Here is a 24,883-nt window from a genome sequence, read left to right as displayed (position 1 = left end):
AACCTAAATACACTGGCACATTTACGCAGAGTGAGAGTGGTAATTTCTTGTCATTTGACGTCGTTGTTGAAATGTTTCATGTATTAGCTGTAAAAGATAGACTGCAAAAGGACATTTGCCTGAACAACACAAAATGTGTCGATTAACTAATAATTAATAATTAATGTCAAATCTTGAATGGCTACTTGAAGAATCTAATAAAAAGCTGTTTTGCCTTAGAGGTAAGTTAGTTAATCCTTTTTTTTTTTTTTTTTTTTTTTTAAGAGTTGCCTATTGCATTGCCATCACATATATTATTTTACAGTAGCATTCCAATATTCTTACTTTTTTAATATTGCTACAAACCCTATTTAGCCTACTATTTTGTTGGTGTATTCTTTTTGTTGCTTGTGCAATTTAGAATTGCACAAGCAACATTCATTTCATATTCATTTCTGTGTTTATTCATCCACTAATCACAGGACAGAATGATTCTGTGGTTGCATTTGTATCAGTGTGATCTTAAAGCTCTCACATGATGAACTCTCTACCCCCTGTGAAAGGAGATAGGATCATCTGTGATCTCCCTTTGGTAACCATTTTTATTTATTTGTTTATTTGTTACTTTTTTATATTACTATAGATTAGATTTGTTTGCTTGTGTGTTATGTACAGTATTTTGTGTCTCATTGTTTTGTTTTCATAATTTCGACACTTACTCTTTGCTTTTTTGCTCAAAGCACATATTTTGCAATGTTTTAAAGGATTATTGTGCAATCAGTCTCCTACAGAGCTTCATTTGGAACTGTGGAAGCCAGATTCAGATAACAGATTATTATATAAAATTGACACATTTCTAATTTGTCTGAATTTTTACACCTTAGCCTAACTAATTTGTATTCAATTTTGTATTTATATTGTAACTATTCAGTACTTCACAAGGGACGCTGCAGTGCACACCAAATATGGCTTCTACATTGCTGTTAGAGAAGCATGTCAGGGACAGAAGACAGGGTTTGTCTCTTTTTCTTTTTCTTTTTGATTAGATTGCATAAAGTTTTATGACACACACACACACACGTATATATATATATATATATATATATATATATATATATATATATATATATATATATATATACACTGGTGGCCAAAAATTTGGAATAATGTACAGATTTTGCTGTTTTGAAGGAAATTGGTACTATAATTCACCAAAGTGGCATTCAACTGATCACAAAGTATAGTCAGGACATTACTGTTGTAAAAAACAGCATCATCACTATTTGAAAAAAAGTCATTTATGATCAAATCTAGACAGGCCCCATTTCCAGCAGCCATCACTCCAACACCTTATCCTGGAGTAATCATGCTAAATTGCTAATTTGGTACTAGAAAATCACTTGCCATTATATCAAACACTGCTGAAAGCTGTTTGGTTCGTTAAATGAAGCTTAACATTGTCTTTGTGTTTGTTTTTGAGTTGCCACAGTATGCAATAGACTGGCATGTCTGAAGGTCAGTATTAGGTCAAAAATGGCAAAAATGAAACTGCTTTCTCTAGAAACTCATCAGTTAATCATTGTTTTGAGGAATGAAGGATATACAATGCTTGAAAGATTTCATACAAAGGTGTACACTAAAGTCTTCAAAGACAAAGGCTCTAACAAGGACAGAAAGAGATGTGGAAGGCCCAGATACAACTAAACAGGAGGATAAGTACATCAGAGTCTCTAGTTTGAGAAATAGACGCCACACATGTCCTCAGCTGACAGCTTCATTGAATTCTACCTGCTCAACACCAGTTTCATGTACAACAGTAAAGAGAAGACTTGGGGGTGCAGGCCTTATGGGAACAATTGCAAAGAAAAAGCCACTTTTGAAGCAGAAAAACAAAAAGAAAAGGTTAGAGTGGGCAAAGAAACACAAACACTGGACAACAGATAATTGGAAAAGAATGTTATGGATCTTAACCCCATTGAGCTTTTGTAGGATCAGCTAGACTGTAATGTGTGTAAGAAGTGCCCGACAAGACAGCCACATCTATGGCAAGTGTTACAGGAAGTGTGGGGTGAAATGTCACCTGAGTATCTGGACAAACTGACAGCTAGAATGCTAAGGATCTGCAAAGCTGTCATTGCTGCACGTGGAGAATTTTTTTTATGAGAACTCTTTGAAGTAGTTTAAGAAGTTCTGAAAAAAACAAAAAAATCAAATTGTAATAGTAATTTTTCACATTATTAATGTCCTAACTTTACACTGTAATCAGTTGAATGCCACTTAAGAGCAAAAGAGCAAAATCTGTACATTATTCTAAACTTTTGGCCAACAGTGTATGTGTGTATATATATATATATATATATATAGGCACACACAAATCAGCCGCAACATTAAAATCACCTGCCTATTATTGTATAGGTCCCCCTTGTGCTGCCAAAACAGTGCCAACCCGCATAGATCATATTCTTCTCACCACAATTGTACAGAGCGGTTATCTGAGTTACTGTAGACTTTGTCAGTTCAAACCAATCTGGCCATTCTCTGTTGACCTCTCTCATCAACAAGGCATTTCCGTCCACAGAACTGCCCCTAACTGGATGTTTTTTTGTTTTTGGCACCATTCGGAGTAAACTCTAAAGACTGTTGTGTGTGAAAATCCCAGGAGATCAGCAGTTACAGAAATACTCAAACCAGCCCATCTGGCACCAACAATCATGCCATGGTCCAAATCACTGAGATCACATTTTTTCCCCATTCTGATGGTTGATGTGAACAATAACTGAAGCTCCTGACCCGTATCTGCATGATTTTATGCACTGCACTGCTGCCACACGATTGGCTGTTTAGATAATCGCATGGATGATTGTTGGTGCCAGATGGGCTGGTTTGAGTATTTCTGTAACTGCTGATCTCCTGGGATTTTCACACACAACAGTCTCTAGAATTTACACAGAATGGTGCCAAAAAACAAAAAACATCCAGTGAGCGGCAGTTCTGCGGATGGAAACGCCTTGTTGATGAGAGAGGTCAACAGAGAATGGTCAGACTGGCTCGAACTGACAAAGTATATGGTAACTCAGATAACCGCTCTGTACAATTGTGGTGAGAAGATTAGCATCTCAGAATGCAACAGAATGCAAAAGTCATACTACTTAATGCAATGCCACTAACCATTATAGTAAATATTTCCTATATTTTCAGATTTAATGTAGCCAAAGTCATTGTTGTTGGTGATGTGGCAGTTGGGAAAACTAGTTTAAGTAACAGGTAAATGTCTATAATGTAAATGTATCTTTTCTTAATTCACATCTTCGTGTGATTTACCTGAACTAAAAGGTCAATTTAAATCATTAAGGAGAAAATCCTTTCATTTATATAGAATATTTGTAAAAAAAGAAAGTTTAATTAACTTCATATGTTAATGATTCTGACTGTATTTCTGACCTCAAGATTCTGTAAAGACACTTTTGACATGACTTACAAAGCAACTATTGGAGTGGATTTTGAGATGGAGAGATTTGTGGTCCTCGGAGTGCCCTTCAGTTTGCAGCTGTAAGTTATTTTTTTTGTTTTTTTGGTTCAGGCACATGGTCATCTATATGGTTTCATTGTTAGATAAAGGGTCTCTCTCACTGCAGGTGGGACACAGCTGGTCAGGAAAGATTTAGATGCATTGCATCCACATACTACAGAGGAGCTCAAGGTTATACAACAGACTATAATAAGCAATGTATGTGCTTGTATTATGCAAATCAACAAAACAATTTGTCTTTTGTTTCCAGCCATCATTGTTGTGTTTGACCTGAGCAACTATAACTCTTTGGATAGTGCAAGGTATGTCCAACAACACTGTACATTCTCATGCTCATTTGGTTTGAAACACTTGTTTGTATTGTAAGACTTTTCTGACAAGAATTGTCATGAATCATGTCTGCTGGATCTGGATCATTGTTCAGAGAGTGGCTTGAAGATGCCATGAACAATAATGACCCATCTAGTGTTCTCCTCTACCTCGTTGGTACAAAGAAGGATCTTAGTGTGAGTTCATTTTTTATCACCTCTTGCAAGTTTGAAAAGCATGCCACTTTTAATGTGATGTTGGCATACAATGTTGCCATTAACTTTTTCAAGAAAAAATGAAAATGGTGGCATGGAATTACTGGGGCAATCCCTCAGGAGCATCCTGGGGTTAAGTGCCTTGCTCCAAGACACAATGGGGTTGGATCATGAAGTGCTACTTGGAGGCATCAAACCATCAACCTTTTGGTTAACAGCCTTGAGTCTTTACCACTACACCACACCCTCTTAAGTTAACTGGTCAATTAATCAATAATTGTGGTATCTTTCTCTCCCGTAGCACCCAGATCAGTTGGCCCAAATGGAGCTGTGATATTGGGCTGTGTCTGCCATGTCAGGTATGATGATCACATGGCTGGTCTCAAGACCTTTAACAGCAGGTGTTTTGAATGCCATCAAACCAGTTTTTGTGTCAAGGTTGAGGCCAGAAATAGTTGAGGTTGCAAAAAGCATTAAAAGGCAGTTCTGACTCCAACAAAATAATATCTAGAGGAAAAGTGTTTATGTATACATATTCTGCAAAGTAATTAAAAGTTAGTGTTGGGTTCGAGTCCACCTTAGTCGAGTCCGAGTCAAGTCAGAGTCTTTAAACAATTGAGTCAGACTCAAGACTGAGTCCATAACAGGGCGAGTCGTGTCCGAATGAATCTGTTCATGAATCTGAATTAAAACTGTAACCGTAAATTCAACATAAATATTTTAAGATTATTTTAAACTTCACAACTAAGAAAAACAGTTTGTCAATATAACAATATTCATTTTGTATATACATTTTATGATCAATATCCTGCTGAACAGACTTCAAAGTGGTTTCAGAATGAAAGCATATGCTTTAGGTGTATGAAGACAAAACTGTCCTTCAACACACTTATTGCATTCTGTTTATATTTAAATTATTTGTTGGTGTTCCCCTCCAATCAAACATACTCCAAAAGAAAGTGAAAACTGCGTTAGTCATTACAACTGGAGTTAGTATTGTTTCAAATTTTTATTTTGTTTTTTATTTCTACTTCATTTTCAATTTGTCAATTCAATTGAATTTAGTTTTATTTTAAATGATCCCTATGTAAAGAAATAATAGTCTATATTGAGATTTCTTTCTGAATCTTTTTTCTCTATCTGCCGACTGATTTGTGAAAATACGTACAAATGAGTCAACACAGTAGTAATTAGCACTCGCTGAGAAGTTACGTCTCACGATTTGACTGCAAATGCTACATACGAAAACACTAGAAATGCTAATCCTAATATTAATGTCATATCGTCACAGACATGATTTTCTAGTTAATTTGTGGGAAACCGCGCAATGCAGGGAAGTTCTGCGTGCTGCTCATGTATCTAAATCCCCGATGTGTCCCTGTGCGTCTCGCAGCAGCTGCCACAGAAGATAAAAAATAAATAAATAATAATTTATATTTGTTTGAGTGGCAGCTGCGTTGGTGTGCAATCAGTCTGAAATCTTTAAATACCAACCAAAGAAAATTTCATTGAGCTCTTCATCAGAGATGTAGGCTAAAAAAAAGACATGCTTAAGTTACCTGGTGGTTTACAATAAAAATAAAATAAACATTTAAAATAAAAACAGCGTAACCAACTAAATTCATCTCTTAACATGAAATTTAGCTTCATACACAAACTCTGTAATCGAATAATACTTAATAATAATTTAATTATAAACAAAACATTTCACTGCCCAAAATATCCTAATATTTTGTGCATGGTTGAATGTTGTGAATGGTGGACAAATGCTGTAAAAGAATGTATTTTAAGCAGCTCATCAATGCTCTGAAAACAGTCAATCAGTAACAAATAGATGCTGTTTATCTGTTTAGAGTTGCTGTCTACTTTAGCAATAATGCTTCTTTCCCCGACTATTTAAAAAGTTACACAGTTAATTCATCAAGCTATTATGGACCAGTTCAAGCTGACAACGCTGCATGGACCACAAGAGACTACAGAAGCCTACATGTGTAGAGACATTATGCTTAAAAAGACTTAATATCCAATATTAATACTATTTTTATTTCGATATGCTGTTTTTAGTAAACTGTAAGAGACATGATGTGGGTGACTTGACTCAATGAAGTTCTTGATTTTAAGTTTTTAACCACGATGAAACCACAATGCGAGCACCGTCTTTCTGCACAAACGCCACATGCAATTTTACCAGTTGTAAGGTCCCGTGTCATGTGAAACTGCCTTGTTTAGTTCTAGTACATTGGATACATAGCGACTTTGTTTTCGTCGTGCCAGCCACCTCGGTAGTCGCTGTTATACAGTAGTCTCTGTAGTAACATTCAAGCATATTGGTTGATTGATGAGTGTGCCTGTGCACGTGCGTATGTGTGTGCGTGTGTTTGCTTAAACACAGTGAAAAAACTCTGGCTACGTCTACGACTTAAGGGGCTTCATACACAAGCTGCATGCAGACATAGATGTGTTTATTAATTTCTGTTTTATTTTTTTCATTGCATCACAAATGTCATGGACTCGGCTGGACTCGGAAAAAAAATCCAGAGTCCCAAAGGCTCAAGTCTGAGTGAAAATGCATCCGAGTCCGTGACAAGTCCAAGTCCATTAAAATTGGACTCGTGACTCGGACTCGAGTGCAAACTCGAGTACCCCAACTCTATTAAAATTATTATACACACTTAAAAACATTTCCCCATAATCTATATGAAACCAGTCTGATTCTACTTGAGTTTGGGAAATGGGATTGTTTTGTTTCTAGCTATCATCGTGATACTCGATGCAAGACAGAGGGTTGTTTGCTGCATGACTAATTGAAATTATAGTTCACTAAAGTAATACATGAAATATATCATTTGTGTCATATTGTCATCCTAAGGGGAGAGTGTAGAGACTTCTTTCTATGGGTCGCATCACTTACATTTGAGCGGCCATTTTATCTCGGCTAGAGAGGAACAGTTCTAAACAAGTTGGTGACATTGTCAGTAAGTTTTCTTTAATACGCTCAAAATGTGATTCTAAAAGCTCTGCTTTCTCCATAGTCTTAACATACTGAAAATGATTGACCTCTTTCCTTATAATTGTTTTTTTTTTTTTTGTTTTTTTGTTTTTTTTCACTCCACAGAAATCTCAAATAATTGTGATAATGATTTCAAGACTTTTAAGAAGCGGCATTCCAGTTGTTGTCATTAACTGAAAGTATACTGTATAATCAATGCTCTGATGGATATGATCAAAGATGAATAGAAAAAGATTACACTGGACAGATTTTGGGATGATGACTTCATGAGGATCTGTAGCAGTGGCCAGTTATATTAAAATAAATAATGAGGAAATTTCCACAAGAAGCAAAGTTCTAATTCTATTTAGAGATTTAGCTAATGCATGGGAGAAGCACAATTTTGAAGGAGGCATGATTTAATGTTTTTTTTTTATTTTTTTATTATTATTGTGGATTTACTACTGTAACGCATGTATTTTTAAAATTGTTTCTTTATCATGGTTATTATATTTGCCTGTATATAGGAAAACATTTTTATGTAGTTTGTCATGGTTTACATCAAGAGCAGGAGTAACAAATGATGAGAACCAAGTGAAGTTGTGTTACTTTCTGAATGTTGTTAACAGAAACTTGGTTAATTTTGTCCTGAGCAGTGGCATATAGACATCCTATTGCCAGTCTATTATTACTGTCAAACTTATTGTATGATTTGTAAATCTGGTAAATCTGTTTATAAGTACTTGAAGTCTTTTACTAATCACGTCTGGTCCACATAAAGCGGCACTGATCCTTGTAATTTGATTGTAATGAATGCGTTTGTGAGGCTTTTGCCTACAGATTTCATTTTTGTGCTATCAAAAGAGCAGTGTTTGAGCAGACTACTTAAGAGGTCACATTATAATTTTCTTAAATGCCCTCCTGCCAGTTTGCAGTGGAACTTTTGTAAATGGTCCTTGTTTTTGATTGCATCATGAGTTTCTTTGACTAATATGATACTTACGCCAGCAACCCATGACCACAGGCTCGGCTGCCATCGCGAGAACATAACATTCCCACTTTGAGCTAAATGGAAGGACTGTTAGATGTAAATGGAAGAGAAGTATCATTCAAGAACAACTGAACTATTGCAAAGCAAAAATTATATTCAAATATAAAATGTGTTCAGCTCATTTCAGGTCTTGTTTCATAAGTAAATAAAATCTAAATTGTTAGTATTAATCTAGAGTGCATTCAAGTTGCTGACTGTGGTAAATGATTGCAATTTTTTTCTTCTTCTGAATCCTTGTAGGCATAAGTGGCATTCAAATTCTGATGAATGTCACATGGAAAGCTGCGTAGCGGAGCCCATTTAGCCAGATCTCAAAATCACTGCTGTCTTGATCTAATAATCAAAAGTCTGAACACAGATAAAAACACTTGAATCTGTGTAGTTTCATTTTTAACAACTTCATTAAAGGAAAGTAATGAAATGGATCTCAGCAGTGAAATATGGTAAACAGAACAGTTTAGAGCTCATTTCCAGACCTTGAGGCACGACGCAGCCTCTGCTAAACACATGATCAGGCCTGAAAGACTCCTCAGAACTCAACGCCATGATATAGAAGATTCAATTTACTGGAAGGAGAAAAAATAATGTCTGTAATATGTTGTATGTGAAAATATTGTCACAGAATAAGGAGCCAGAGTTCACAACCATTCTTTATGTTTAAATGTCTATGTTGATACATGGGGAAAATGGAGAAAGTTCAGCAAAACACTGATAAAAAACAAACAAAAAAAAAAAAACAGCATGTGTGCAAACAAACACCTCTGAAGTCTGGCCCAGCGAAGATACATTCAAATACACACTCAAACAACCCCTCATTGAAAAAAGCATACAAGCTGGTCAGAGGTTTCAATACTTTTTAGGACAACAGTTCAGTTTACTTGTATAAGATCAGTGATATTTGATATTTAACTTGGAAAATTCAAAAGAGCTCATCGGTTTCAAACTAAAGAACCACTAAATAATCAGTGTAGCAAACCTTAAAAACACGGCTTGACACAAGGGATTCAAAAACAATGGCTCATTCTTCACTAAGTACTGATGGATGTCACCCAAACATCACTTTCTTGGTTCTTGCTTTTACAAACTTGTACAATAGAGAAAGATAGTTCTGGGTTTCAGGGTACAGAGTAAAAACATGCCATTCCCTACCCTTTTATTACAGTCACATACTTCAGTTTTTGTGTAGATGGAATTGCTAAAAAGCTACATAAACGCTCATCTTATTAGTGCTCAGGTCTTAGAGCCTTTAAGTGTTGTGTAACAGCTCAACAGAACACACAGATTTAGAAACATTACAGTGCTATGGTTCATAATGAAATAGGGTTTTATTTAAATGTTTAAGCCAGATACAAAAAGAAAAGCTCTCTGTTTGGCAAAGCCTGTTTTGGCCTGAAAGAAAGATCTTATGGTGAATAAAACACCAACTCCCATCAGCACAATCATGCAACTTAATGTTTTAAGCCTTTCCTCTTAATTTTTCTAGTTAAAAAACTGAAAATGGAAAAAAAGGGGTGCATTGTGCACATAATTTTTAAAAGTAAAGAAAGAAACCCCTTCTGACAAACTTTAATTTAAGGTCCATTTCCTAAATCTGTTTGTCGTCACCACATTTCAAGTGTTTGTCATTGTTTCAGTAGCTCTGAATGACTGCTATTCCTGAAAAGAAACACTTCTAGCAGCGAAAGTGAGCAATGAGGACAGCAAAGGATGGAGGCTGAGAAATGTAATGTGGATGGATTGGGTTTTGCATGAGTAGCTTGAACACAACCCTCCTCCCCATTCCTATCGGTCCATCTCGTCCAAGAGAGGGGTGGCATCTCCAGCAATAGACATGGGTGTGCTCTCGATCATGGGGCTGGGCGAAGGTCGGGGCGTCATGCGGGGCGTCTTTTGCTTCCGCCGTTCCGCTTCTTTCTCCTGTAGCCACTGTTCGGCCATCTTACCCCAATCCACGGCAGTGTGGGAACTTGTCCTGCAGGGAATGCACATAGACCAAGGTTAAATTGAGCAAATGATACAAATTTTCATTACCTCAGAAAACAAGACTAGAAGTAAACTAAACTCCTCTGAAAACAGTTTAGTAAGTGCTTTAATCTGTGATAGATATTTACAAAGCACAGATCAAGCTTTGTCCTGCTTTAAGAGACAACAGAATAAAGTACCTCTGTGTTCAAGAAGAAAGTACAAAAGCACAAAAGGTAGAGTTCAAGATGTTCAAAGTGTGAGCTCTTCATTCTTTGCAGTTCACTACTGTAAAGGGCACTCACTTGGGCTGTGGCGTCCGGACCCTGGATGAAGAGGATGACGGAGTGGAGGAAGAATGCTGATGGTGTCCGTGCGAGGACTGCGGGGTGCTGCTGGGATACTGGGGCGTGGTCATGGCCTGCTGCTGGCCAGGCGTGGTGTAAGAGTAGCTGGGTGTCATCAAGGGTGTCGCCATAGGCTGCTGGGGCGTTGCAAACACCTGTCAACCAAGATGGAAAAAAAGGAAACACAGAATATTAAATATTAGCATGCTGGTTCACTGCAACCAGTCATGCTTCATGCTAATGACCTTTTTACAGGTTTCCCACACCTTTTCGACTTTTCCACTTGTTTATTAGGACTTTTAAAAATCATTTTATACTGTTTGCACTCACAAAGAGCAATTTCTAGCTGATGAAATATTTCTAGTTGCTTCTCTGTATAATTCGCACTGACAGAGGGTGCATGCAGCAGGCACTAGGACCCGGGATGCAATGTATTAATAATCCGGCTCACTAACTAAATGTTTTTACTACGAGTGTGACTAAACATCATGTTGTGGGCATGCGAGGAGTTGCATTTGACAGCGGACAAGAGTTTTTTAGAACAATAATGTTATGATGGACAAAGTATTTAAACCAGTTAGAGAAAGTACTTTGTAAAGGCAAAATATTCTGAATTGGCAACTTTAAAATGCTTCTTCTGTCTCTATGTCTGATGTTTTCATCTGTTTTTGTGCATGTGTGTTTGACAAGCCGGCATCAGTTACGTATAAATAAGTCGCAGGACCTTTCAGACGAAAAAAAAAAAAACCAAACAAAAAAAATGCAACTTATATTCCGGAAAACAGGGAAATGACTTTTCAGGCCTGGATTTCACAATATTAATATTTCCAGATTTTTCCAGGTTTTCCATGATCTTCGGAATCCTGTTGTTAGGCCGGTACTTTCTCTCATAACAGATGCTTTGAATGAATGAAGCTATAGCTTTCGTACATGATAAGCACTGCTGCTGCCGCCTCCTCCTGCGCTGCTGCCTCCACTGTAGCCATACTGACTGGAGGCCCACTGGGCTGGTGTTGTATTAGGGTTCTGACCCTGCCCCGTCACTGCTGCAATAGCGTTGAACATCTGTGACGTCATGTTTCGTGGGAGAGCGTTGACTGCACGAGTCAGATCTGAGAGAGGCAGAGAATGGTTAGTCAAATGGAAGAGTGTTTTAAAATGTGTCAACTACATTTCTGAAGATATTTTTTTGGGAAGCATCAGAAATCCACACTATGTTCAGGGGAGACGTCAGCATGTCTGACCTACCCGCAATGTTGATGTTGGCAGGTGTGGCGTTCACTGAAGCGGGTGTTCGCGTTCTGCTGCTGGTTGGCGTGATGCCTGTATAGGGAGACAACAACACAAAATTAAAATTACAATACTAGTCCAGAACAAAGGAATAGTTCATCAAAAATTCTCTCATCCTTTACACACCCTCATGCCATCCCAGATGTATATGATTCTGTAGGTCCATACAATGCAAGTGAATGATAATCAGACCTTTGTAGCTCCCAAAATCTCAAAGTTAACAAAAGTAATCCATAAGACTCAAGTGTATAAAATCCATATCTTCAGAAGCGATATAATAGGTGTGTGTGAGAAACAGGACAATATTAAAGTTCTTTTTTTACTCTAAATCTCCACTTTAACATTCACTTTCAAATGTGATCGTAAACAGGCACAACATGTGACTTTCAGATGTAAAAGTGAAAGTAGAGATTTAGAGTAAAAAATGGACTTACATTTTATCAGTTTCTCACCCACACCTATTATATTGTTTCTGAAGATATGGATTTAACAACTGGAGTCTTATGGATTACTTTTATGTTAACTTTGAGATTTTTGGAGCTACAAAGGTCTAATCACCATTCACTTGCATTGTATGGACCTACAGAGCTGAGATATTTTTCAAAAAATGTGTTTGTGTTCTACTGAAGAAAGCCATACACATCTGGGATGGCATGAGGGTGAGTAAATTATGAGATAATTGTCATTGTTGGGTGAACTATCCCTTTAACGCAACCATTGCAAAGCTGAGAAACACTAACCTGGCACAGGATCCTGATAGTGGTCCTTGAACCAGCGGAAGAGACCATTGACTGAAGGGAATATCTGAGAACGATACCTAAAGCCATCAGGAGTGATGGTTACATATTCTATCCTACAAAAAAAGGTTACAAACACATGTATTTACTGCTACAAGCACTGGACTTTTGCACTGCTTTTGGCACAGTTAAAAAACAAAAACTTATGCTTGTAAATTGTGTGAACAATTTTATGTCAGGGTAGTGTGTTTGTTACCTTGGCTTCCCTCTAGGCTGGTAACCCAGCAGAAATTTTCCTGGCAGGTCTCTACAAGCCGAAACATAGTAGGGGATGAATGTCGGCTTTTCCTTCTTGCTCCTTATGAGGAGCTCCTCCATTTTCTGTGGAGAGAAAAAAAAAAAAAACATTTTTGCTTATCAAAGAACTACCAAAGAAACCTCATTGTCCTGCTGGAAAAAAACAATCCTCAGAGTTGGGGAACATTGTCAGAGCAGAAGGAATCTTCCTTCTCAGGACAATGCTCCATGCCACACAGCCAGGTCAATCAAGGTGTGGATGGAGGACCACCGGATCAAGACCCTGTCATGGCCAGCCTAATCTCCAGACTTGAACCCCATTGAAAACCTCTGGAATGTGATCAAGAGGAAGATGGATGTTCACAAGCCAAACAAAGCTGAGCTGCTGGAATTTATGCACCAGGAGTGGCATAAATTCATCCAACAGCGATGGGAAAGACTGGTAGAGAGCATGCCAAGATGCATGAAAGCTGTGATTGAAAATCAGGTTTATTCCACCAAATATTGATTTCTGAACTCTTCCTAAGTTTAAACATTAGTAATGTGTTGTTTAGAAATGAATATGAACTTGTTTTCTTTACATTATTTGAGGTCTGAAAACACTGCATATTTTTTATTTTATTTTGACCAGTTGTCATTTTCTGCATATAAATGCTCTAAATGACAATTTTTATTTTGAACTTGGGTGAAATGTTGTTAGTACTTTATAGAATAAAACAAAACATTTCATTTTACTCAAACACATACCTATAAATAGTAAATCCAGAGAAACTGATCATTTTGCAGTGGCCTCTTAATTTTTCCAGAGCTGTATTTTCTAGTGAAAACACAATATTTAATTTGACACACACAAAAGAAAAACGAGGTTGTGAGAGTTAGGCATACAGTCAGTTCAATATATTTGACAGCAAAAAAAATATGAAAATATGTCTTTCATTGTCAAAGTTTTTTGGAAAACATGGGTTGTGTAAATTAGGTGACCTAATACTGTGACACCCTTTTAACAGATTGTACCCCTTCTATCCCTTACAGCCTCGTTTTCATCAAATAAATATGACGTCTATACTGACTGAAGTCCATTTGGATGGTATATTCTTAAGCCAAGAAATGCCTATGAGAATACACATCCAAAATCATCAGCTCTAAATGCGTTCTGAGATTTTTAGGACCCCATGATTTCCATGATGCATCCCTAATTTGTAGGAGCCATTATATCCACAACATTGGGTTTAGACTAAGATGAACAGAATTAGTGCAGATCCTCAGAATAATTACATACCTTCCTATCACCGCCATTGCACTCATGGAAGTACTTGTGACCAAGCAGATCTCGTGCAAACGCAGCCATGGGCTGAATAAATCTGGCTGTGATTTCATCCAGATCCTCAAACTCCTGCAGACATCACAACAGTCAGATTTCAGATATTCCAATTATATGTGTGAGATAGTCTTTTGTTAAAGTGACAGCTCACCTCATTGTTGATCCAGAGAGTATGTCCAAGGCTGAAGGCATTCTCTTTGCCCTCCTCACGCACATCCACATGCTGATAGATCCCATCAGCCACCTTCCATGTAACCGTCAGGTGGTTCTCCCCTTTACTGCTGGGTCGAATAACCACATCACCCTGGTCCATAGATTCCATCATTTTCTCCGCTTGTTTGAAGTTGATGTTATGGAAGGACGGGTGAGCGATCACACGCTTAATGTAAGCTATAGACAAGATGGTCGATGAGATAAGTGAATGATACTTGTGTCATGTGATTAAAAAGACAAAGAGCTGCATGAGTGCATTGATAGGAGTTGGTACTGACTGGTTCTCTGTTGTTTCTTCTTATGCTCCTCATCCTGTTTAATGTCATCTGTCTCAGTGTCAAAGTCATAGTAGGTGTCTTTGGGAAGCTTCCACTCATTGTTCTTGTCGCTCAGATCGGATGTCCTGCAGGTGAGGTCCACATTGAACTTCTCAATGTCGATCTTCATGATGCGGCAGTGCACGGTCATGCCAACCTAAAAGTGGAGAAACTAACATAAATCAGTCATCCAATAGTAGATAAGTGTGCCAGACGGTGATATATTTTGTAAAGCCACATAAACTTGGACCTGCAGAAATGTCTCAAGTTAATAGATTTAAGAAGTCATCTAGCAATTCCTTCTATCCAAAACAGCTTATAGTACACACATTATATGGACAATCCCCTTTGAGCAATCTGAAGATAAGTGCCGTGCTTCAGGGGACTATGTTGAAGGTTCATTCCTCAAACTAGCAACCTTTCAGCAAGGTTGTTTTTGTATATAAATCAATGGTAGTGTATCAAACAAAACAATATCAGATTAGCTCACCTTGACCCTCTCCTCGGGGTGCTTGACTACCTTGTCACTGAGAAACTTGGTTGGAATGAAGCCCATGACGGCATTATCTAATCTGGTTCTCACACCGATGGCTTGACCAGGGCAGGAGCCACTGTCAAAGTGATTCCACACCTGAGAAAAACAAAACAACAGTACCATTACATGAGCATTTTGCTTATGAGTAAAAGTTCCCATGATGCCATTGCTTTTGATGGTATCAGAAAAGACAGATTCCCACCTCACTGAGCTCAGGGAAGTTGTCCTGCTGGCAAAAAGGACATTGCCAGAGTCCGGTTTCATCATTACGGATGGCCTGGTCGTAACTCTCACCCTGTGGCCGTCTGTGAGCAATGCCAGTCACCACACAGATGATCAGTTTACCTACACATGCACAGAAAATAATTAAGCTCAAATGTCTGAGGGGAGCACAACAACTTTGAAATATTCAAAGGAATAGTTCACCAAAAGATGTGTATGACTTTCTTCTGCAGAATACAAATGAAGATTTTAAGAAGAATATTTCAGCTCTGTTGGTCCATACAATGCAAAGTGAATGGTGACCAAATCTTTGAAGCTCCAAAAAGCACATAAAGGCAGCATAAAAGAAACCCATATGACTCCAGTGCATTAATCAATGTCTTCTGAAGTGATCCAATTGATTTTTGATGAGAACAGACCAAAATATAACTCCTCCATTTTAAATGTTGACAGCAGACTCTTTAGCGATCATGACTGAAATCATGATCGTGCATAGAGATGTACAGTGAAAGTTGTATTTTGGTCTGTTCTCACCCAAACCAAATAGATCGGTTTTGAATACCTGGATTTAACCACTGGAGTTGCATTGTTTACTTTTATGCTGCCTTTAAGTGATTTTTGGAGCTTCAAAGTTCTGGCCACCATTCACTTGCATTGTATGGACCTACTGAGCTGAAATATTCTTCTAAAAATCTTCATTCAAGCTCAGCAGAAGAAAGAAAGTCATGCACATCTGGGATGGCATGAGGGTAAGTAAATTATGAGAATTTTCATTTTTGGGTGAACTACTCCTTTACCCCTTCAGGATTTAAACAGTCTTACAACATCTTACATATTATTCAGGACTACATGATGCAGGTGATCATGTAGTATTTACCAATATAGAAGGTCTCAGGTGTCTCCTTGGTGAGCAGGTTGAAGACCTCTTCAGTGTTAGGAGGCCTGTACGGGGCTCTCAAATCTTTATATCTACAGCTAAGCTCTGCACGGATGTCATAAAGTGTGATCCCCTTATTACCATAACCCTGTAAGAAAGTAAAAAAAAAAAAAAAATTGGTTACAGAAACTCTGAGTAATTGGATGGGTTATTATAGATGCAGTGGATGGCACTGAGGTGCATAATATAAACTAAATATGGCAACATCCTCAACCACAACATTACCACTCAACAACCTCAGCTCAACTTCTCTGATAACATCGACCACTCAGTCAGGCATATTTGTGTAATACAATCAGGAACAGACTGATTATTATTATTATTATTATTATTATAAATAAAAATCTATAAAATATTCCTTCAATATTGTTGCACTCTCTCACTTCCATCTGTTCTAGCTTGTACTTTTTTATGCAACTTTGAAACATAGCATGTCCTACAGGGGCATAGCAATTATTTTAAAAGTGGGGGGGATACAGCTGTTAGTAGGAGGCTTGCATAGACCCAACACTTACAGTTTAGTTTTTATATATTACAGTATATATTAATATACAAGTATGATATAAGTAGTGGTCGATGAATATGTTTTTTTTAAATGGCCAATGTCGATATCCAGAGAGCAGGGTGGCCGATAGGCCGATACAATGCTGACATATCACACAAATTAATATAGTAAATAACAAACATAAAATGGCTAAAAAAAATAAATAAAAAAAAAAATGTATATATACACTATTATACTCAATTTCACACAAAACTACAAAATGTATTTTAAATGGTAGATAGTAATGTAGAATATCTGTATAAAGTTGAATATAAATTAATCAAGTATAATCAATGTAAATATAGCCATTTTGTTCTACAATTATTTCTGATGGTCAAAACATGTATCTTACTGTGTGTGTCAATGTAGAGGCCTGTGTAGGAATAGAATGTGCTGACATATGATAAACAGTTTCCTGTTTTGACACTAGAGATAATATATGGTGTGGCCCCTCCACAGATGTTTTCTGTACACTTCTTAGAAAAACAGGCTGGAGTCACAGATCAAAATGATAGATAATGGTGATATGTGATGTGTGGAATGTATTAGCCACTGCTTGGTAGATCATATGTATTTAAGTGGGTGCAAACTCAGATTCTGGAGTTGCGCTGGGAGCAGCTCGGCTTTTGTATCTCTGATAATAATCTTCTGGCACCAAAACTTCAAAAGTGATGTTACACAGAGGTGGCAGAAGCCACAACAAAAGCAGTTCCTTCAGATTTCTGTTTAGTCATCAAATTTTAGTAATTTATTTGCACATGAAGAAATAGTTAATATATTAGGAAGGAGGAAATAACAGTACACACAGTTTGAAAAGCACCTTATTTTATTCCGACTTCCGTATACAGCCTCCGGAGGTAGCGTTTTCCTGATTTCGGGCACAGCTTTGAAGTTGCACTCACGCGCTCATGCGCATCCATCTCGAGCCTCAATCTCCTGACAGTTTAAAATGGCCTGGACCACCAACTTGGATTGACACGGACTGACCGTCATGATTTGTGAATCAGGAGGAACTTTTGATCCTGAAGTTTTTGATTCTGGCCGATGGAATACACGCTTCAGAGGAAGATATTAGACGAGCACTCGACGAGAAGAAAACGCTGGATTTTTGTCAGGTTCGTGAATTACATCTGTTTAAATGAGATATCTGCATATTTGCAAACAGTATATAATACAAGTTTTATTGATATTTGCCTTTTATCATTAGAAAAGAAAGTTAAAGGTGACAGGGAACTCTTGAGGAGAGACTGTAAGAATACGTGCTTTAGAGGAAGATTTACGAGCGCTCCACAGGATGCTGGATCTGCTCAAGTTGTGTGAGGTTGGGTTATTACATCTGTGCGTTTAAACGAGACATGTGCATACTTGCAGAAGGTATATGATATTAGTTTTATTGAAATTTGCCTTTTTATAATTAGAAAAGATACAAGTTACAGGGAACTGTTCAGGAGAGAGAGGGAAAATGAAACAGGAGAGCACTTTAACATTATGAGCTCAAACGCGTCTGCCGCGGCTTTGATATGCGGACCATTTAAATCAGTGTTTCTCAACTGATGGGTCACGACCCACAGCAGGGAAAGAACAATGATTTTTCGGCAGCCACCCAAGTGATAGAAATTATTTAAATGATAATATATAATGAAAAGATTTAATGATAAGCTCGCATTCAGCTAAAGGCTTCTCATTTGCACTGCAATATTTTCATGGTGCGATAAGAGTGTAATGTTACCAGCTCGTGCTAATGATCTCCTCTGCTCTCTGACGTGCACGCGCAACAGCCGGCCTTCCCTCGATATTGTGGCGCACAGACCTTAAAACTGATGTGACCCATTTCAATTCTAGTAAGACTTTTCTAGATTAAAGCGTCACAGAGGAAGTCAAGTCAAACCCATCAAACAGGCAGCACCGACATGCCAAACAGCACTGAAGAGGAAAAGAGCAACACTGTGTTATGCGCTAAAAAATAAAATCATTACACACCATCACCTTTACAAAGGTTCACGATTTCACATGAGTAAAAGTAACTGTTATATTTTGACAAAATGTTATATTTTCATATGAAATAATCTAAAGGTGGAATCCATCAGACCTTTATATCAACAGTGGCAGTATTTTTTTCATCAATAGGCTACTATAATTTATTATTATTATTACTATTATTTAAGACTAGCTACACTGACCTAACCATGGTAATGAGGAGCCTTTCTTCCTGTGTAATATGTATGTTCTGTTTGAATTATGTTTGAAATTAGAAACAAATGGGATAATCATGGGCTCATATAAGTAAATATGCTCTTCAATTTTTAAGAGGAGAGAAAACTTCCTGTCACTTTTGTTGTTGATATCAACAACAAAAATAATGTCACATGATGCATGTCCTTATACTTGAAAGCCATAAACAAATCTATGCAACATAAAAGGAAATGCGACCCAGGATACATTAAATACAGGTTACGTTTTTATTGTGGTGGGTCGCCACTTGATTCCCAATGTAAAATGATGGCACGTAACAAACAAACTGTGACGGGTCGTTTACATGTTTGTTTGTTTAGCATTTATTGCCATATCAGCTACAATGGCTATTTCATGGCAAATACAGGTGGCAATCAAACAATTCATAAATACAACACAACTTGCAAAAAGCAATACATAGATAAAAGGAAGACTATTCAATCCAGTGCAGTAAATCAATTATATAAAAGATCCTTTTGTTGCAGTCATTTACACATCTCAGTCGCTTCACATGAAAGCAGGCAATAATCGGCAGATGCTGATAATGAAAAAAGTCTATCAGCCTCAAGAATATCGGCCAAGGCTATATATCGGTCAACCACTAGATATAAGTATTATATTAATATATAAGTATTTTATACTTGTATTTGTAGTATTTTAAAAGATACAAGTATTGAAATTAAGTGCACAATTTAGCTAAATTAGCTGCAAGAATAAAGGGCATCTTGTATAGCACTTGCTTCTGTTTCACACGTGACAATAGAAGACTGAGCACAAGCTGGTCCTTGAACAAATTAATCAATTACAAAAAGCCAGTTGTGCATGTGCACAATTGTATTTTTTACTCTGTGCTTATGCATTGTGGGATTTAAATTTATCCAAGTGGCTCGAGTGTTTTGACTATGTTCACCAAAATTCGTTCAGATCCATTTTATGATTCTGTCACCATTTCTGGTGATGCCACCTGGTGATGTCTTGTGTGAAATGAGTTAGTCACTGTATCAACGATCAAAAGAAAATCTTAATCCTTTAAAATTTGTATGTCTACAGACCTACAAAGAGACTTTATTAGAGGTTTTATGCATTACAAGAACAAAGCAAATCTATCATTTCCCTACAGTTTTTGAGCTGCTGAGCATGACTTATCAAAAGACTACAATAATAGTCTTATATTATTATGTTTTCATGTATAAAAAAGCATGTCAACATATGTATTGACTTCAGTAAAATGCATGTGTTCTAAGAACACAGCAGATATATCTTTTTTCCTAAAGTTTGTTGTCTGCACACCAACATAGAGTTAAAAAACAGGAGCTGATATTAAAAATAGCTTTACATATTTAACACAGATCTAGTAATCCGCTTAAATTGGCAAAAAGATCCGATCAAACTTTAACCTTACAAACATAATGTAAAAAGCATAACTTAATGAAGACTCAGGCGCTGATATTAACTCCACTTAGATCAACAATGGCGATAGAAAACATGGATAAATGAGCATTGTTGAAACGTCCCCCCCACCCCCACATCCCCCTGGCTGCTACACCCTTGATGTCCTACATTACTACCTCCTTAGGATGAATCGCTTAGGTTTTTGTACTCTTATCTGTAAATCACTTTGGATAGAAGCGTATGCTTGATGACTTGACTTCTCTCTCACCTGTCTCTCCAGCTCCTCGGCAAAGGCATCCAGATCCAGGTCTTTCAGCCTCTCCGGGTTCTCTAGGATCTCCTCTAGCGCTCCAGCTGGGTTAGCATCTTCTGCCGACTCGTCGTACTCCAGAGCATCCACTGCCATTTTACGTGCCCACTCATATGTTTCAGGGTGCACTCGGGAACCATCCAAGACCTCGATATAGGAGTCAGTGCTGCAGAGTGAAAGATGACATCAAACATTTCTTTATCTTTTCATTGTTGAAGCAGAATTCAGAGTGATCTAGCAGACATTCATACACATTAAAGGTAAAATCGTACCTGTCTCCAAGAGAGGCAGTGTCAATCTTGATGAAGCCAGCACAGTTGATAAAGACTTTGGGTCCCATATGGCACATGGTGACCAACTGGGTCCGGTTCTCTAGCCTAGTGTTGTTCTGTTTGAGAATCTGAGGAACATTGAAAAGGTATGGAAGACAATGTCAACAATTTCAAATTTAGTTTATCTATCAAAAACTTATTTTTACAAATAGACAAATAAATTAGATAAATTCAGTTCCAAATAGCAGCAACATCCATTGACAAAAAAATTACACAAACACACTGTGATATTACATTTTAGCAAAAAGCTGTAGCAAATGTGGTGGAGAACATCTTACCTTGAGCAGGTGCGAGCCTTTTCTAGGTCCCAGACCACAGATGTACTGGACCAGGCTCTGTGTGTAGGGGTGAGCAATGGCTCGGTTCACATCCACACCAACCTCATTCACACGGTTTATGAACTCACAGTACAGAGCCCCCAACAGCTCTTCTTTCACCACATGCTCCTGAAGAACATTCATACAATACAACATACAATAATTTGAATACATCATTGATGCATATATAATCATTATAAGCTTGGTTATAAAAATTAAATAAAAATCTAGATCATAACTATGTTTGCAGCCACATATCAGAGTAGACAGACCTCACAAAAGCGAGTAATTAAGATGCATGTAAACAAACATTGATGGCAAAAAAAGAGGTCACGAGTTGCAAGAAAGAGCTGGTACCTGCAGGGGATGCAATTTTAAACACAGGATGTCCTCATCGCTGCTGCACACTTGGGAAAACTCCACCAGGGGGTCCTGAATCTTGCGAGCCACAGACACAGCCTGTCGCAGCAGAGGTGGGTAGTCCCTGAAGTCCGCCTATGAGGGGAGCAGTTTTTGGAAGAAACATTATGAAAGGCATTACTGAAAGCCATTCCAACAATGTTTCTGCTGGTTTAATTGATGTTCTTGTCTTGCTGCACTGACCTCAGATTTCTTGCTGTTCATATAAAGCACAGCCAGTTCATTGTCAACCAGTTCTACTCCCACCACAGGAAGAGAGGAGTCCTGCTCCAGCTCACTGATGGTGCGTTTAATGTCCTCCATCACCATATGAGCATCCCTACACATGCAGATACAGGACAACACACATTAAAGGTGGGCAACTTAGATCTTATTTAGAGGGACATGTCACCCCAAAATGAAAATTGTGTCATTTACTTCATTTTCATGTTGTTACAAATCTGAATGACTGGAGATGTTTTTCCGTTATCCATACAATGAAAGTGAATGGTGAGTGAGGCCAACATTCTGCCTAACATCTTTTGTGTTTCAAGGGTTTGGAACAACATGAGGATGAGTAAATGACACATGGGTTAATCCTTTTAAGCAATTGGTATTTAAAAAAAACAAAACAGAAAGTAATGGGTATTTTCACAAATAAGGAGCAATCATGAACGTACCGATTCTCCCCGGCAACAGCAACAACATGTGGCTTCTTACTAAGGAGGAATTTCTTGAGGTTTTCAATGTCTTGAAGCTATGGAAACACAAATAAATATTAAAAAGCCATAATACTTGGGGGGCCTGGGTAGCTCAGCAAGTATTGATGCTGACTACCACCCCTGGAGTTATGAGTTCGAATCCAGGGCATGCTGAGTGACTCCAGGTCTCCTAAGCAACCAAACTGGCCCGGTTGCTAGGGAGAGCAGAGCCACATGGGGTAGCCTCCTCATGGTCACTATAATGTGGTTCTCGCTCTCGGTAGGGCGTGTGGTGATTTGTGCGTAGATGCTACGGAGAATAGCGTGGGCCTCAACACGCGCTATGTCTCTGCGGTAACGCACTCAACAAGCCACGTGGTAAGATGCGCGGATTGACGGTCTCAGACGCAACTGAGATTCATCCTCCGCCACCCGGATTGAGGCGAGTCACTACGCCACCACGAGGACTTAAGAGTGCATTGGGAATTGGGCATTCCAAATAGGGGAGAAGAAAAAAAAAAAAGACATAATACTTAAGTTAATTAATGGCTGCATCATGAAAGATTGTAGGATATGGGCTTTCTTCTGTTTTCTCACCTTTTTCTCCCTTTCATCTTCTCTCCATGCATTTCTCCTCTTCAGGAAATAAGGAAGTCTGAGGAAATCCACAACCTCTCCCTCACCATTAATAAGAGAGCAGAACACTGGTGTGTCTCTATAGAAACATAAGCAAACTCAGTCAAATACCATTAATTCGAAAACAGGTGAAATGCTCTTACAAAGTCTTATGCCCCGTTCACATTAACCTGGTTTTTGGAACACTAACACATACCTGTAGCCCAATTCTATAAAATTATTGTTTAGCTTACTTTTGAAAAAATGCCGGCAAAATTCCCTGTATTAAATTAAATAAATGACCAAATAAATGAAGCATTAAATTATTTTATTTTTTTATTACCAAACAAAAAAAATTATATTGTTAGGCCTATATACACTTGCCTTTTATTTACACAAACTTAAAATAGCCTTACCCTGTTCTGTAGACGAAAAAAGTCGGCTGAATGACATTCTCAGAATATTCTGCACTTTTTTTCAGGACTATAAATAATCAGAACTATTTGTCCAATGCAGAGTTCACTTTCAGAAAACTAGCTTTTGAACATTTTAAATCTAACCCTCTTTACCTCGGATTGCATTTGCTGAGCTTCTTCAGAAAATGTAAATTGCATTATGATGCTAAAATTAATTTTAGATGACAATCAAGTTCAGTTAGTCGTTAAAAGTTGCCGTACAAATATGCGGGACATAATGCAGTTGTGATGGCGATGCTTTAGATGATTGTTCAAAATAGCCTATTGAACATCAGAAATGTTTCATATGTAAACCCTGATATTACACATCAGTTTTTCTTAGCTGTGTACACAGCATATACACATTGATGGATGGTCCTTAAACTAATATCGAAAGTTTCCCCCACTACTTGGTGCAGGTTGCCACCTTGAACAGGGCCATAACGATTCGCTTTGGGTTGGAACCGGTGCCAACCTGCGATAGGCGCAACATCAGGACCAATATTACAGTCCTATCAGAAGGGCAACTGCTCCCTTTTGATTGCAATTCCTCCTCTTCTGATTGCATTTATTTGTGAATTTAAAATGACAGTGGGGACATCTGGGGAGGTGAAAGGTACACAATTAGCAATATTCACACATTTCTGTATGGAAATGGCTTAAGGGCAGATTTCTTTTGCAATAAACAAAAACTTAAGCGACAAATTGTTTAAGCATGCTGTCAACGTGCGCACCATTTTTATCGATAAAAGGCTATTTGAGTGGAAACATGCAGAAGACAGCTAATTTTTTTTTTTTACGCACTTTCACTTTGTCGATAACAAAACAGCACAGAAACTGTCGGCATTGAGTGAGTTTAATTCATACATTAACAGATTGTTTGTCTTGTTCATTGAGCACAGTTGCATTTCATATAAAAACTCACCTGCAGAATATTCATTTTTAGAGGAAAAACAAAAGATTAATTGTCAATACATCTCATCTGTGATCAGATTTTCTAAAGCTATGGTTGTACAGTTGTTCAGCTGACCAATAACATTAGAGCAACAGCAGTAGGAATGCCCACTAACGACACACTATGGAGACTAGAAGCATCTAACAAAAAAAATAAAAATAAAATAAAAAAAACAAACCAAATATAATCGCTGACAGTGTCAACGGTGCTTTAGTTTGGGGGATGCTCCATTTTGAGAATATTCAGAATTGTCTTTTGCATTGGTTAAAATCTGATTTTTAAAGGGATGGTTCACCCAAAAATTAAAATTCTCTCATTATTTACTCACCCTCATGATATCTCGGGTATGTATGACTTTCTTTTTTCACCAGAACACATTTG

At 37.7% G+C, this 24,883-nt stretch overlaps 2 protein-coding genes across 5 annotated transcripts in view; one reads left to right on the top strand and one right to left on the bottom strand.

Moving 5' to 3' along the window:
- Window positions 1–11: 11 nt before the first annotated feature.
- On the top strand, window positions 12–8,386 carry LOC127430486 (ras-related protein Rab-34-like). 3 transcript variants are annotated; one of them, XM_051680290.1, is made up of 10 exons: window positions 12–221; window positions 462–571; window positions 911–993; window positions 3,178–3,243; window positions 3,427–3,528; window positions 3,615–3,679; window positions 3,759–3,810; window positions 3,933–4,014; window positions 4,334–4,391; window positions 6,902–7,137. In XM_051680290.1, exons 2-9 carry the CDS (start codon window positions 515–517, stop codon window positions 4,364–4,366), a joined length of 540 nt encoding a protein of 179 aa, XP_051536250.1. In that variant the 5' UTR covers window positions 12–221; window positions 462–514; the 3' UTR covers window positions 4,367–4,391; window positions 6,902–7,137. The 3 variants fall into 3 exon arrangements, 1 of the variants encoding a protein (XP_051536250.1); XR_007895454.1 differs by lacking the exon at window positions 3,933–4,014 and adding an exon at window positions 7,148–8,386 and having other exon boundaries at window positions 16–221; window positions 6,902–7,007; XR_007895453.1 differs by having other exon boundaries at window positions 3,933–4,391.
- Window positions 8,387–8,593: 207 nt separating this feature from the next.
- LOC127430633 (transcription elongation factor SPT6) overlaps window positions 8,594–24,883 on the bottom strand; it is a 33,343-nt gene continuing 17,053 nt past the window's right edge. The window contains exons 19-37 of one of the 2 annotated variants that reach the window (XM_051680527.1): window positions 23,075–23,192; window positions 22,457–22,533; window positions 21,981–22,116; window positions 21,735–21,872; window positions 21,339–21,506; window positions 21,001–21,128; window positions 20,687–20,894; window positions 16,191–16,338; window positions 15,294–15,436; window positions 15,047–15,187; window positions 14,518–14,713; window positions 14,178–14,416; window positions 13,985–14,098; window positions 12,665–12,789; window positions 12,412–12,524; window positions 11,630–11,704; window positions 11,312–11,493; window positions 10,340–10,536; window positions 8,594–10,044 (exon numbers count right to left, since the gene is read on the bottom strand). In XM_051680527.1, the coding sequence (XP_051536487.1) occupies window positions 9,855–10,044; window positions 10,340–10,536; window positions 11,312–11,493; window positions 11,630–11,704; window positions 12,412–12,524; window positions 12,665–12,789; window positions 13,985–14,098; window positions 14,178–14,416; window positions 14,518–14,713; window positions 15,047–15,187; window positions 15,294–15,436; window positions 16,191–16,338; window positions 20,687–20,894; window positions 21,001–21,128; window positions 21,339–21,506; window positions 21,735–21,872; window positions 21,981–22,116; window positions 22,457–22,533; window positions 23,075–23,192 (2,836 nt within the window). In that variant the 3' untranslated portion in view covers window positions 8,594–9,854. Of the gene's footprint in view, window positions 10,045–10,339; window positions 10,537–11,311; window positions 11,494–11,629; window positions 11,705–12,411; window positions 12,525–12,664; window positions 12,790–13,452; window positions 13,523–13,984; window positions 14,099–14,177; window positions 14,417–14,517; window positions 14,714–15,046; window positions 15,188–15,293; window positions 15,437–16,190; window positions 16,339–20,686; window positions 20,895–21,000; window positions 21,129–21,338; window positions 21,507–21,734; window positions 21,873–21,980; window positions 22,117–22,456; window positions 22,534–23,074; window positions 23,193–24,883 lie in introns of those variants that run through there. The other variant, XM_051680528.1, reaches the window with a different exon arrangement.

Source organism: Myxocyprinus asiaticus, chromosome 40, assembly GCF_019703515.2.
Source record: "Myxocyprinus asiaticus isolate MX2 ecotype Aquarium Trade chromosome 40, UBuf_Myxa_2, whole genome shotgun sequence".
NCBI classification, from domain to species: Eukaryota; Metazoa; Chordata; class Actinopteri; order Cypriniformes; family Catostomidae; genus Myxocyprinus; species Myxocyprinus asiaticus.
This window is presented reverse-complemented; position numbering and strand designations above follow the sequence as displayed.